The 14,413-nt window shown below is 40.5% G+C and overlaps 1 protein-coding gene across 3 annotated transcripts in view; it reads left to right on the top strand.

Moving 5' to 3' along the window:
* CEMIP2 (cell migration inducing hyaluronidase 2) overlaps nt 1–14,413 on the top strand; it is a 130,664-nt gene that overhangs the window by 94,455 nt on the left and 21,796 nt on the right. For all 3 annotated transcript variants that reach the window (XM_075828046.1, XM_075828030.1, XM_075828039.1), the window contains 5 exons: nt 758–913; nt 3,511–3,688; nt 8,318–8,533; nt 9,824–10,032; nt 13,835–14,008. In XM_075828046.1, the coding sequence (XP_075684161.1) occupies nt 758–913; nt 3,511–3,688; nt 8,318–8,533; nt 9,824–10,032; nt 13,835–14,008 (933 nt within the window). The remainder of the gene's footprint in view (nt 1–757; nt 914–3,510; nt 3,689–8,317; nt 8,534–9,823; nt 10,033–13,834; nt 14,009–14,413) is intronic.

The following is a 14,413-nucleotide window of genomic DNA, read 5'->3' as shown; positions in this document are numbered from 1 at the left end:
TGTGACTTGCACATGCTATAGGAACTTATTCTGCTTATTTCTTGACTTTATTGGTTGGTTAAGTAGTATTCTGGGAAGATTGCCAAACAATATGTGTACATGGTTTCCAGTTCTGTAACATTAAGGTTTATGTCATATAAAGGGACTCGTTACACTTTATACCAGCAGCAAAGTATTTACATCGTAACTTTCTATCTCCTCGATCCACTGGAAATACTAGGTACAGTGTCGGTGGGCACTCGTTTTTTCTTTTATGAACAATATGGCAGGGAAGACTTTGGTGTAATGTTTTTATGGGAAGATGCAGTCATATGCATCCTATTTTCCTGGCGTTTTTTTTAATTTAAATTGTAATCTCCGGTGTTAAGCTATACACTGGATGCCCATAGAGTAATCCTGCTAGTCAACAATTCTAGTTTTTCCTAAAAACAACTACTATCTAGGCGTAGTGAGCAATATCTACTTAAAATATCACATTTAACCTGAATAAAGGTGATGAAATTCGAAGTTGAAGACATTATTGCCTGGCTGTTGCCCCACTCTTCCCGTCTTGAGGTTATTATGATTCCAGCTCATACATAACCTTTCTAAATACAGTACTGTGAAATCTACCCCCTTCCAGATACTGTGCGTGTGCGTGCGTGCGTGCGCGCGCGCGCGTGTGTGTGTGTGTGTGTGTGTGTGTGTGCGCGCGCGCGCGTGTGTGCGTTATTCTTTTTTTCCCAAGCACCTAATGGTCATTTTTCATTTTCCACAGCGATGGAAGTTTTCCAAAAGATGAAGGCTCCAGCCAGGAAGTTTCTGAATCCCTGTTTATAGGTGAAAGTAGAAATTTTGGATCTCAAGGAGGCCAAAACAAATACTGGGGGACTGGAGGAGTCTATTCTAGAAATCGCACACTTCCTAGGAACAGGTACAACTAATTCTGCTGTCTAAAATACATGTGTGAATGTATACATACCATGTTTGAGATCTTTAATACAGATTTCCAGAACATGTCAAATTCCACCAAATAGCAGTATGTTCAGGTCTTCTTTATATTCAGAGGCAGTAAACCTGTCCTGTTTTTATTCACGGACAGCAACCGGAGATCTTGGAAAAAATAAAATGGGGACAAATTTAAATACAATGTTTAGTAGAGTGATTTTATCAGCTTAATTGACATATTTCTTGTCCAGTAAGTGTACAATATGTCTGAAGAGAGTTTTTATAAATGAGATCGAAGAGGTGAGGTCCAGCTACCCAGGCCATAATATAGAAAATAAGCACAAAACAAAAGGTGGAATTGAAGTGTGAACTTCCGGTGGTCTCTACAAATAGTGTGAATTTTATAGGAACAGGCATGGAATTTACAGGCCAGGCTTGAGCCCATTTATCTTCTCTAAACATCTTGACACGGACTCCTAATTTTGCCCTCGTCGCGGGTTCTGTAAACAGACCAAGCAGTAGGTGTTCTGATTTACCAGGGTACATGGAGTACTTTGTCTGGAAATCCCATAGAGAAATGTGATACATATTTCTCCGTGTGGGAGCGATACTGTGGCTTTGTCTGCATAGACATTGCTTTGCCATTGCTAGCTTTTAGATTTGTTTGGGTAGTGGATTGTGAACATATTTAAAAATGAATGTGAAGAAAATAGTTGGAAGAAGACGTCATCAATTATGGTCTGAATGCTTTCCATGTATTTATTTGTGTCTGTTGTGAATTAGAGAAATGCCTTCTATGGGTTCTCTGGAAAGCTCTGTTTCAGAACTGCACAAGAGTGTCGTGGCCTAAAAGAACTGTAGAATTCTTCATTGACGTTCGGAGATGCTTACATTACAATGAGATCTTTAGCAATTCAGAATAATGAACGCAATCCCTGCGTCAGGAACTCTGAAGTGTGACTTGTCCAGCATTGTTTGTTGTGTTTAATGCATTAACACGCTATCATTATCTATCACCCTGAAAGGGCGTCTTTGGTGTAATGTTAACAAAACATATGCGCTTTTCTAATATGCTTTGTGTTTCAGGTTCTTACCATTTTTAAGATACCTGCTTACTGCCAGTGAATAAAGACAAATATTTGCCTGCAGTCCGTCTTGGACATGTCCGACTGACGCAGTTGCGCAATTTAAGTGCACCAGAGCTCTTTTTTTGGCACACAACTCATGCTCCTGTATTATCAGTCATCTTAAATCTAGAGGTGGTAAACCAGTTCTGTTTCTATTCACTGACCGGAAGATTATGGATTGAGATACATTGTATAGTAGAAAGACGTAGTTCAGTTTTTCACACTTTTTTTTTTTTTTAAAAGGAGCCAAAACCTATAATTTCCTTAACAAGCGTGTAACGTTTAAAAGGGACCACATATAGTGTAAATGTTATAAATGAGTTGTTTATATGCCATATTATGGTACATGGACGTCATAGGGGGTCCCCCACTTAGAACCCCACTATGAGCCAGAATGGAGTGCGCTTTAGAAGGACAGCCCCCACGCACTGCATTACACGGACAGCCCTTCATTTGAGTGAAATAAATGGAGAGAGGAGACCACCACCTGCCTGGCAACAAGAGTCGATCTGAGTGTTAGGCCAAGTTCACACAGGTTGGATACACTGTGTAAAAGTTCACGAGGTAATCCGCCTTGGAACCCACAGGGAATTTCCAGCCGAAAAATCACACCAAATTGTGGTGCCGTTTTTCAGGGGAATCTCCACGGAAAACAGTGGTTAAAAATAAAACCTTATACTTACCCTGGTCTCCGTAGTCATGGCGACACATCCCTTGCAGCCCGGCCTTCTGGGATGACGTTTCATCCCATGTGACGGCTGCAGCCGGTGAATTGCTGCAGCAGTCACATGGGATGAAACGTCATCCCAGGAGACCGGGCTGGACGAAGAAGTATAGAGAATGGGTAAGTATAATCTTTCATTTTATTTTTTCAGAGTTGCGATCGTTGCGGTGGAATTGCAGCTTTTCCACCGCAAAAATCGCGACATCTTCTATTTGTTGCGGGTTTTACCTCCCCGTTGAGTACTAAGGGGAAAAACCACAACAGAAAAGCAGCGATTTGGAATCATACATTTACATGCTCTGGATTAAAAAATGCACCGCGGGTCAATTTATGAACTTTTTATCAGCAGAGTTTTTTATGCAGCGTGTGGATGAGAGTTGTTCAAATCTCATCCACTCTGCTGCTACTGTAATACGCTCCAGATTTTCCGCAATTAAATCAGTTGCGAAAAATTTCCAGTAGTTACGCTACATGTGGACTTACCCTTATTGTTCACTTCTAAAGAGGGGTTGTCTTGGTGAGTCAATGTCTTTTATGAGTGTTGTAATAATTATCGAAGTTGCTATGTTCACATGCTATGAGCCACTACCTCATATGAGAACCACACAAACTATGCAAATACTTGTGGTTAGACTAACTTTTGCCTCCAGACCTTCACTGTCCTAATGCATGGGACATCATGTGACTTCATATCCATATATGTTTGTCTATTTTGTCATTGATGCCTTTCAGGACTTTCCCAATCAGAGGCTTTCAGATTTATGACGGGCCAATTCGTCTTACAAAGAGTACTTTTAAAAGCTTTGTGCCAACATCTGACCGTTATACAAGTGCAATTGGCTTCCTAATGAAAAATCAATGGCAACTCACCCCTAGGAATAATGTGTCATTCCTTAAATTTGGAGCTAATGTGAGTATCTGATTTTTTACATTATTTATTTATTTTTTATTTTTTTGCCATATTTTGGTATGTGGTTTATTACAGGGGTTTTCCAGCTTCTGACAACTGATGACCTATCCACCAGATAGGTCATCAGTACATGATCTGTGGGGGTTCGACACCTGGGCCCCACGCAGATCAGCTGGTCCGATGCCTCCATTCACTGGATGTACAATACGGAAGCAGTTAGCTCCAGCCATGGAATAGCGGCTGAGCAGCAGTACTGCAGCTTTGCTCCTAATCAAGAGAATAGGAGCGGACTTGCAGTTCTGCAGCACAGCCGCTATGCGATGTACGGAGACATCTGCTTCCAGGCTCCGTACATAGCATTATGTGGCACAACATCCAGTGCCCGCAGGCCACCGGAGCACCTTATCGGTGTGGGGTCCGGGTGTCGGACCCGCGCAGTTGGCATACTGATGACCTATCTAATGGATATGTCATCAGTTGTCAGAAGGTGGACAACCCCTTTAAGTTCTCACCAGTTTGTAACTTTGTTTGGTTATTACTGTGTACATGAACGCTATTGACCTCTATGGATTAGCAGGTGTAAGCCTGCTCCCTAGTACAATACATGATAACAATGGGGCTGGTTCTAGCTCTTGCTTTCAAAAGACCATTTCTTCCTAAGGCCCCATGCACACGACCGTAGATTTCATCCGTAATTACGGAACCATTAATTTATACGGCCAACTCACACCTTCACGTATATGTACGTGAAGATGTCTGGGCCGTAGAAAGCTGTCCTATTTTTTTAGTTTGTGGTCCGTGCTCCCATACTTTATAATAGGAGCACGGCCCGCAAATGCAGGGATGACTGTCCACGGCCGGCCGGAATTACGGCTACGGCCGTGCGCAGGGGGCCTAAGGCGTTGCTGAAATTTGAAATGCCATAGGCAAATCTTAGGGAAAGTAAAGTTTTTTTCTTCGCATATCATCTAATAAAAATAAGTATGAAAGGAGTATCATGGGTTTTTGCATGATCCCTCATCAGAAAATATACAGGACAATCTATATGCATTAAAACTTTTTGGCCCATTTACATTATATGCTACAGGTTGTCCTATAGATAATGTGATGCTGGGAGATGTTGTTTTCAGCACTGCTTCATTCAGAGCCAGCAGAAAAACTGGACATTATGCAGAGATATCTGCGTTTAATAAAAAATTATGGCATCTCCTTTTATTCTGTGAAAATGGCTGTGACTACCATTCATTATTTCAGTTATTCCTGTATGACAAACTAAATTACGGAACGCGTTCCTGAATCCTATGAGGTAGCGTATTGCGTTTTTATGTATCATTAATGACAGCTGTTAGAAAAAAAATCCAGGAATCCCAGTTATCGTCCGCATGAATGAAGCTTTTAGATCCAGCCAGGTACGGTAATAGGCACAGTTTTCCGTTTAGTAATTCTTTCCAGAAGTGCAAATATTGAAGCTGCAAATGTTGTTTCAAACCTAGAAGGGAGAAAAGTCGTCTTCTCTTCTAGTCGGAGTGTTTAGTCTGTCTGAGGCGCATGCTTCATGGGGTTACTAGATACGTAAAACTGCTTTAAAGCTGTGAGACTTTTTGTGTCCTCTTTTATTAGAATTTTGGCTATTGTTCACTTACTGGCTTATGGGGGGTTAACCTTAGTAGCCAGACATTTTTCTTCATACTAGAGGACATGGCAATGATCTCCATGCATATAAAAAGTATTTTGCAGAACAGCAAACTCTTCTTCCACTCACTGATCCTGCAGATATGACCCCTTTCCTAAATCTGCTTGTAACCGTATGATGTCATCAGAACCAACAGGATGCTTTATAATTGTACAGCTCTTAAACAAATCTCCCTGGTCTTTAATGGGTTAAGTTTTGCTTAACAATCCTATTGGCTAAAAAAAAAAAAAAAACCTGCACGTGTGGGCCGCAACAGTATAAATACTCAGCAATATCGCTATACATTATTTCTAGCAAGGGAAACTAAATCTCGCGAGATTACGGAGGTAAACGAGATTTAGTTTCACTTGCTAGAAATCTCACAGAAAAGAGTCAGAAGTGTCAGGATTCAGAGTACACATGACGTCCAGGCTGGATAATCATGTGTATTCATTATCAGGACACTGGATTAACGTTAATCTCTGTTTATGTGGCTGCACATCGCTGCTGTGTAAATGAATGGAGAGGAGTGTATGATGCTGACTGGTCACTGATTGGTCAGCGTCATACATGTAAACACGCCCAGTTAAAAACACAATACACGCCCAGTTGGACATAACGAAAAAAAAACGCCCAGTTGTCCGTTTCAAACCTCATTTGCATATATATAAAATAGCTCATAACTTGGCCAAAAGTGAACGTTTTAAAAAAACCAAAATAAAACGTTACTGTTATCTACATTGCAGCGCCGATCACATGCAATAGGAGATAGGGATTTCAGAATCTGGTGACAGAGCCTCTTTAAAGAGTTGCATCAATCACACGGATACCCATTTTTATTAATTTAAAGAAAAAAAAAATATATATATATAATAATATATATGGTGCAACTTTCTAATAAGTTTTTATTAAATATTATTTCTACTTTTTGAGATACAGCTGCTTTGTATTCTGTATAGAGAGTAGCTGTATCGTGTGCTGAATCCTGTACCCGTCAGGTCCGCGGGACTGGCAAGTTCAGTGAAGGCGGGTTCTGCGTGTCTCTGACACGCAGGATCCACCTGTAATCTATCACATCGAAGTTGTTGATCGCATCTTCGTACATAACTGCAGGACCCACTGACACTGAACCCGTCAGTCCCGCTGACCTGGCGGATTCAGGTCTCCGCGCAAGATACAGCTGCTCTCTATACAGGTTGCAAAGCGGCTGTATCAAAGTAAAAATTATTTTTAATAAAAACGTAGTTGCACCAATCACATGGATACACATTGCTATTAATTTAAAGAAAATGTATATTTATATATATATATATATATATATATATATATATATATATATATATATATATATATATACACACACACGTTTATTTATTTCAAAGGTGTACATCGCTCTTAAGACATACATGTTACTTTTAAGGTTACCAATTCTGCTTCTTTAAAACAGGACATCAGTTCTTACAATACTGAAATATGTTTTTCAGCTTAAGTGAAGACGCATGTTATCAACCTCCATTGTTTTTAATATAGGAAACCGGATGGGTAGTAAAATATACAAAGGAAGCAAAGCTATAAAATCAAGAGATGCTGTCTGTTCTATGGTGGATTTCTACAGTTTAAAATATGGAAAGAGTCCAAAAATAAAAAAATGATTGCTCGCGCTCTCTTTTCTTGGCGCACAGAAGAAGAAAATATGAAACGTCACGTTATACAGCACTGTTGCTGAACATTTTGTCTTCATTATGTATGGAGTAAATACTAAAATGTAGAAATGTTTGTACTCTATATATCCTAAACACTGCTGCTGCCGCTAGATTCACAGGCTACGGTGCTGGATTTGTGGGGGTGAAAGCTTTAACACAAGGGGTAGATTTGGACTTCTCACTACTGCTAAATGGAAACATGTCTGCTTACACCTCAAGGCCACTCACTACACATTACATCCAAGATAGAAGCCTTGATATTGTCCTCTATGAATATATATCCTGCCAACAAAAATTATCTGACATGGGATTGTCCCGCATAGCCATGTGAGTGAGCACTAGGAGGTGTGCACGTCTGTAACTAAATATACCTCCTGTCTGCAAAAAAAATTGTGTATGTGTGTGTGTGCATATATATATATATATATATATATATGTACACACACACCCGCGGAGCTGACGGGTACAGGATTCAGCGCACGATACAGCTACTCTCTATACAGGCTACAAAGCAGCCGTATCTCAAAAAGTAAAAATAATTCTTAATAAAAACTTGTTAGAAAGTTGCACCATATAATTATATTATAACATATATATATATATATTTTTTTTTTTTTTTTTATTATTTTTTTTTTTTCCTTTAAATTAATAAAAACGTGTATCCGTGTGAGTGGTGCAACTTTCAAAATAGGTTTTTATTGAAAATTATGTTTACGCTTTTTTTTTTTTTTTTAAAGATACAGCTGCTTTGTATTCTGTATGGAGAGTAGCTGTATTGTTTGCTGAAACATGTACCCGTCAGGTCCGCGGGACTGACGGGTTCAGTGAAGGCGGGTTCTGCGTGTCTCTGACACGCAGGATCCACATGTGATCAACAACTTAGATGTGATAGATTACATCTTCGTACATAACTGCAGGACCCGCTGACACTGAACCCGTCAGTCCCGGTGGCCTGGCGGATTCAGGTCTCAGCGCAAGATACAGCTGCTCTCTATACAGGTTGCAAAGCAGCTGTATCTCACAGTCTAATTACTTTTTTATTAAAAATTATTTTAAAAGTTGCACCAAACACACTGATAGATATTTTTATTAGAAAAAAAAACAAAAAACACTTTCGAAGGTGTGCATATCCTTTAAGACTGATGGGAACGACCTGCAGCTTTCTATGTTGGTCCCCTTTTTTCGATGGATAGGTGAATGTGTCCTTACCTGCAGCATTTTCTAATAAACTTTTTTTTTTTTTTTACATCCCAGGTTTCATTGAGGGCATTCTTTGGTCAGTCTGGGCCGTGGTTTGAAACTGGTGATCTGGATGGAGACAAAAATTCTATCTTCCATGATGTGGATGGATCTGTAACAAATTATAATGATACCTATGTGGCACGAATGGACAACTTTTTGGTCAGACATCCCAAATGTGTCAATGTTGCAGAATGGAATGGGGTCATCTGTAGTGGAAAGTATGCACAGGTTAGAATACTGAAAAAACAAACAAACCTGAAACTTCTTTTTGGGCCATTAGATGAAAAATAGTGCAACATGCTAATTTGATAGCTTTCCCTTTTTGTCATTTTGGTAATATTAAGCGTACCAGTCGACTAAAAACGCCTCCCATTAAGCTTCCCTCTAATACATTCAATACCAGCAAGGCTTCGTTCACATCTGCGTCGGGTCTCCGTTCATGGGTTCCGGCGGAGCTTTCTATCAGGGTAACTCATGAACGGAATCCAAACTGTAGGTTTCCGTTTGCATCACCATTGATTTCAATGGTGACGGATCCGGTGCACATGTTTTCAGTTTGTCACTGTTGTGCAAGGGTTTCGTTGTTTTGACTGAATCAATACCGTAGTCGACTGCGATATTCATTCTGTAAAAAAAGACGGAACACTTACACAACGGTGACAAGCGGAAACCATTTGCACCAGGTCAGTCACCATTGAAATCAGTAGGTAGGTTTCAGTTTGGATTCCATTCACAGGTTCCCCCAACGGAAAGCGCCGACGGAACACATGAACAGAGTCCCGACGCAGTTGTGAAGGAACCCTAAGCTGCTTTCTAGCATTGAAAAAATGTGACTGCTACAAAGAACATGGAAACCTTTGTCAGGTGTTCCTGCCTGGCACCACTTAAGAATTAAACATTGTCACACTGTTTGACTTTCTTTTGCCAAACACTGTGATTAATTTGCATGTAGCTCATGTCATGTCATTTTATGTTGTACTGGTCACGTGCACTGTGACGTCGTAGATGTGGGTGTAAGATACCAATGTTAAAGGTGCTATGGATACAAATTTGGACTTGGGCTTTATATTTAAATGGACCTTTCACCCGGAGATCAAATGGGCTGCTCCAATAGTTTCTCATATATTAGATTGCTATGATTCATCTGAAAATATTTGCGCTCCTATTGCCATTTTTGCATAAAAACACAAACTACTACTGGCTTCCATGAAAAAGGTCATCTGGTAGAGACTTTCTGGTTCCCTCTGTTTAGCTGGGTCCATATGCTAATATATAGCGCACAAATTCTTCATTGCGGTTCGGCTTTCTAAATCCTAAGAAGGATCCTTCTATACATTATTAGATGAGCAACCCAACCCATTATTAGATAAGCAACCCACGCTTCTAAAAACTGGGGAAGGGTAAGGCTCCTACAAACATGTTAGTTGAAAGGTCATGATATTTTTGTACTCTACTGTAGTACTTTATAGAATGTGCTTTATAAATGTTTAAATCTTCATTTATATATTTCGTCACAAGGTCTATGTTCAAGCACGCAATCCCCAGAATCTCACCATGTCCATTGTGAGAGATGAGTATCCTTCTAATGCTATGACTCTACGGGGAATCAACCAAAAAGCTCCTTACCAACAATATCAACCAGTGGTGATGTTGGAAAAGGGGTACACCATTCACTGGAACGCACAAGCTCCACAAACCACTCACCTTTACCTTATTAACTTTGACAAGTAAGCAAATTCCTTTATGTATACTTTTTGTTTTATGATCTACATTACATCGCCAAAGGCATGTGGGCACCTAAACATCACATCCAAAATTGTTTTTTTAGGTTTGTTGAACATTTTATTCCATAAATACTGTCTTTACATGGAGTTACTCCAGTCTTTGCTTTTACAGACTCTTATCTCTATAGAACGTGACCTAGGCATTCACAGTTATACAACCAGAAGATTATTAGGGCGATCAGGCACTGACGTTGGGTGATGAGAACCTGACAGTCCACAAATAGTCCTGACCTCAACCCGATCTAAAAAAAAAAATTTTTTTTTTATTTATTTATTTTATTATTTTTTTTTATCCACCTCATTCTGTGCACACTGGCATTGTGATGATGAAACATGATATGGCTTTTATTAAACGTTTGCCACAAAAGAAGCAGTGTTCTCTTGAATATAATTTGCGTGCTGTGGCAATTACCTTCAAGGGGCTAAAGTTCTTGGCTGTACACAGTTGGGTAGTTTGGAGAAATCGAATGCATTTGATAGTCCAGTGGCAGTTTACTTTATATAATGCCAGCTGATGGTTTACAGCTGTTAAAGAGAATGTGTCGCAAATCAAACTTTTTTTTTTTTTTTACGTAAGTTACTTATTTTTATTATATTTTTTACGTCGTTCTTGCTGTATTTATTTTATTCTTCCACAAGGTGGAACGTATTAAAAATGTAAATAATAATTTGACATGTTTTCCTATTTTAGCCACCAGAGGGAGCACTTCCCAGAATTACAGCAAGGTGAATCAGGCAAAGCAACCTGACTTACAGCTGCTGTAAATGTGGGAGGGAGACTGACCCCCCCCCCATCCCTATTTTTGTCTACAAACCAGGAAGAGGTGTCTTCAAATTGCTAAGCAGTGTCCAGCTCCCATTTTGCGAGTGTTTTTGGCAGAAGCTACAGGACACACCAAAAGGCTAAGAATGATGAAAGTCAAGAGGGAAGACCCTGTGGTGAATGACTTTTCAGTTCACACGGCGTGTATCTGACTCGGTTTTTGTCGCATTTTGCGTGCCAGAAAACGCTTCAAACACTTGATTAAGCTTCCCATTTACATCAATGGAACAGCATGGCGTTAGTAAATACAACCTTTTTTTTTTTTTTTTTTTTTTTTACGCGAGCGTTTTTAAAGAAATCTTTGCGGGAATAAAAGAAGCGTCTAATTATGCAAAATGCGTAAAAAATTTTTTTAAACCGCCTGTATTTTAAAAGGTGCTTAAGAAGAAACGCTGGTGTATTTTACACATCTGTTTTTTTTTTTGTGAGCGGCGTGTGCACATGCCCTAAGGGCATTATTTTTCACTGGCCTGTAGATTATTATTTTTTATATTACTAACTTTATATTTTACTTTTCAGGTTTTGCTCGACTGTGTAGACCACATTGTAGATATGTTGAACTACTTCGATCTACTTTTTTTTAAAAAAATGGTGGGGGAGATTTAATCTGAATAAAAAATGTATACAAACAGTGCAGTTTTGCCGTGTTTTCGCCACGTAGCCGAAAACCGCATTGCAAAAGTTCTGCTAGAAACGCATTCGCTACTCTATGTGGCTTTATTTTTCTGCTGTTTTCACGGCAGTTTTCGCCCGTGGCCATTGAAGCTAATGCAAGAACCATGGGCAAAAACCCCACGGAAAATGCATCTGAAAAATATTTCAATGGGAGGTCATAGGCGGAAGCCGCAAGAAAGGAAACGCCGCTTTTTTTTTTTCCCCGTGAGCGGTCAAATCTCACCCAGGAAATAAATGCCTCTGCCTCCCATTGAAATCAATGCGGGGAGATTTCGGGGGTTTTATGGCGCTGATTCTGACGAAATTTCCGCATCAAAATCAGCGCCAGCAAGCTCTGCATGAACAGGGAGTTATGTCTCTATTTTTTAATACTTTATTACCACTATAGTAATTAGCAGTTGTCTGTTTGATGACGTCCATTACTAAGACGGGGCTTAGGGCGTAAAAAGCGCGACATGTTCAATATCTCTGCGTTTTTCGCGCATCACGCACCCATTGAAGTCAATGGGTGCGTGAAAACCACGCACGCCGCACGGAAGCACTTCCGTGCGAACTGCGTGATTCGCACAACAGCTGTGAAAAGGATGAATGAAAACAGAAAAGCACCACGTGCTTTTCTGTTTACAAACATCCAAATGGCGTGTCATAATGATGGCGGCTGCGCGAAAAGCAGGCAGCCGCGCATCATATGATGCTGCCACACGGAGCGGTCAAGTGGCTTTTGCGCAGGCAAAACGCTGCGTGTTTTGCGTGCGCAGAAAACGCCACGTTTGCCTGAATCAGCCCTTCGTGTTAGCCAGTAAAAAGGCTAGCAGTAACGCCCCCATTATTGCCCCGGTACCCACCGCCACCAGGGGTATCAGGTAGAGCGGAGTACGATCCAATACTGGACCATCTGTAGTGATGGTGGGGAAGCGGGGGCGGCCGCAGGCTGGTATTATCAGGCTGGGAAGGGCCAGAAACATAATGTATTAAAAAGACATAAGAAAATAGTTTTTATTGAAATAAAAACTCCCCCACACAACCCTCTTTCACCAATTTATTTAAAAGAAAAGTAGATCATCGAAATAGTCCAACGAATCTACGACGTAGTCCAAACGTTCCAGTGGAACCTGCAAAACAAAAAAAATAAGTTAGTAATATGCTGCTGCTTCTTCATTCCTTGCTCCTACTCTGAATCGCAGGGTAGTTACGCAGTCAGCTGTTTTGAAGGAACAGCGGCGAGCACCACTTCTCCATTGAGCAGCGGCGAACACCTCTGCTCCGTCGAGATCGCACGCACGCACGCACGCACGCACGCACACACACACACACACACACACTAGCCCCCCCAAACATGCAACCACACATAAAACCACGCACGAACGCACACACATTACCTGCATGTTTGGGGGGTTTTTGAGTGTGGGAGGGGGCACTTGATGGAGCAGTTCTCTGGTGGTCATTCAAAACAGCTGATAAGCGGCTGCTCCGTCAAGTGCCCCCCCCCCACACAGACCCTCCCCTTCCCCCAAACATGTAACAGCACCACACACAGACCCCCACACACACAAACCCCACACACACAAACCACACATACCCCTTACCTGCATGTTTGTGGGGGCTTCCATGTGTGTGGTGGGGGGGTGCTTGACGGAGCAGCACACACACCCCACCTTACCTACAGCCGGTCTTCTCCAAAATGGTGCCAGCTTTCCCCCTACAAATCAGCTTCTATGCTGGGTCGCTCTGAACTGTGCATGCAGTGTTAAAGTGTTAATAAAAAATAACGTTTTATGTGAAAAAATAAAGTACATACAAAATTTTATTAAATAAAAACATAAATTAATTAAAAAAAAACAACTCGTAATACCTTTGCTTTAAGCCAGGAACAATCCAATCCATGAAGTGCGATATTGCCACCATGGACCGACATCTTAAGCAATTTCGTCCTCTGAACTTCTGTCACTTTTAAGGTCAAGCACTTCAAGACACATTAGGGCAGATTTACAATTCAAAATCGCCAGAATTATGGTTAAAATTGAGCAAGAATTCTGCCGTCACAATCTATGTGCCACATTTATTCACTGTTTTAGATATGTTCGACCAGGGGCATGGTTGACTTAAAATGTGACATTGTGCGCCAAAGTTTGGCGCAGAAAACTGGTGTGAAGCCAACCAATAGGCATATCAGGAAAAGTTATCATACAGCATGCAGTAAATAATTTTTTACATTTTTTTTTTTTTTCTTTTTTTGCCATTTTATAGAGGGGACTGGCTTAGAGTTGGTCTTTGTTATCCTCCGGACACAAGTTTTCAGGTCATGTCCCAAATAGTCAAGAGCCAAACTTTTCCTGTTGAAGAATATCAGTCTGTATCCTCCATAGAAGATTTGCAGAAGAAACGGACTGAGGGGAAATTCTTTTTTGATAACAGCACAGGGTAAGTTGGTTGCCAGATTCTCATGCTTGCCAGACCACTGTGTTCTTCTTTTTTTGTTTTCTTTTTTTACATTCTAGGGAATTCAGTATTAAAGAGAACCTTTCATTAAGACACCTCTTTACATTAGAGACTCAATGTGATGATAATAATAAAGCGGTACTTGCAATTGTGTCCACTAAACACCCACCCAAAGTGCCAAACCGGGTCTGAAAACGAAATTCTATCTTACATAGTTGATAAGGTTGAAAAAAGACACAGGTCCATCAAGTTCAATCTATAATCCTACCGTGTTGATCCAGAGGGAGGCAGATGCCAATTGCCTAACTAGGGTAAAAATTCCTCCCAACTCCAAACGTGCCAATCAGAATAAATCTCTGGATGAAAATCCCATCTCCGGAATCTAGT

The sequence above is a fragment of the Rhinoderma darwinii genome, chromosome 1, assembly GCF_050947455.1.
Source record: "Rhinoderma darwinii isolate aRhiDar2 chromosome 1, aRhiDar2.hap1, whole genome shotgun sequence".
Classification (NCBI taxonomy): Eukaryota; Metazoa; Chordata; class Amphibia; order Anura; family Rhinodermatidae; genus Rhinoderma; species Rhinoderma darwinii.
This window is presented reverse-complemented; position numbering and strand designations above follow the sequence as displayed.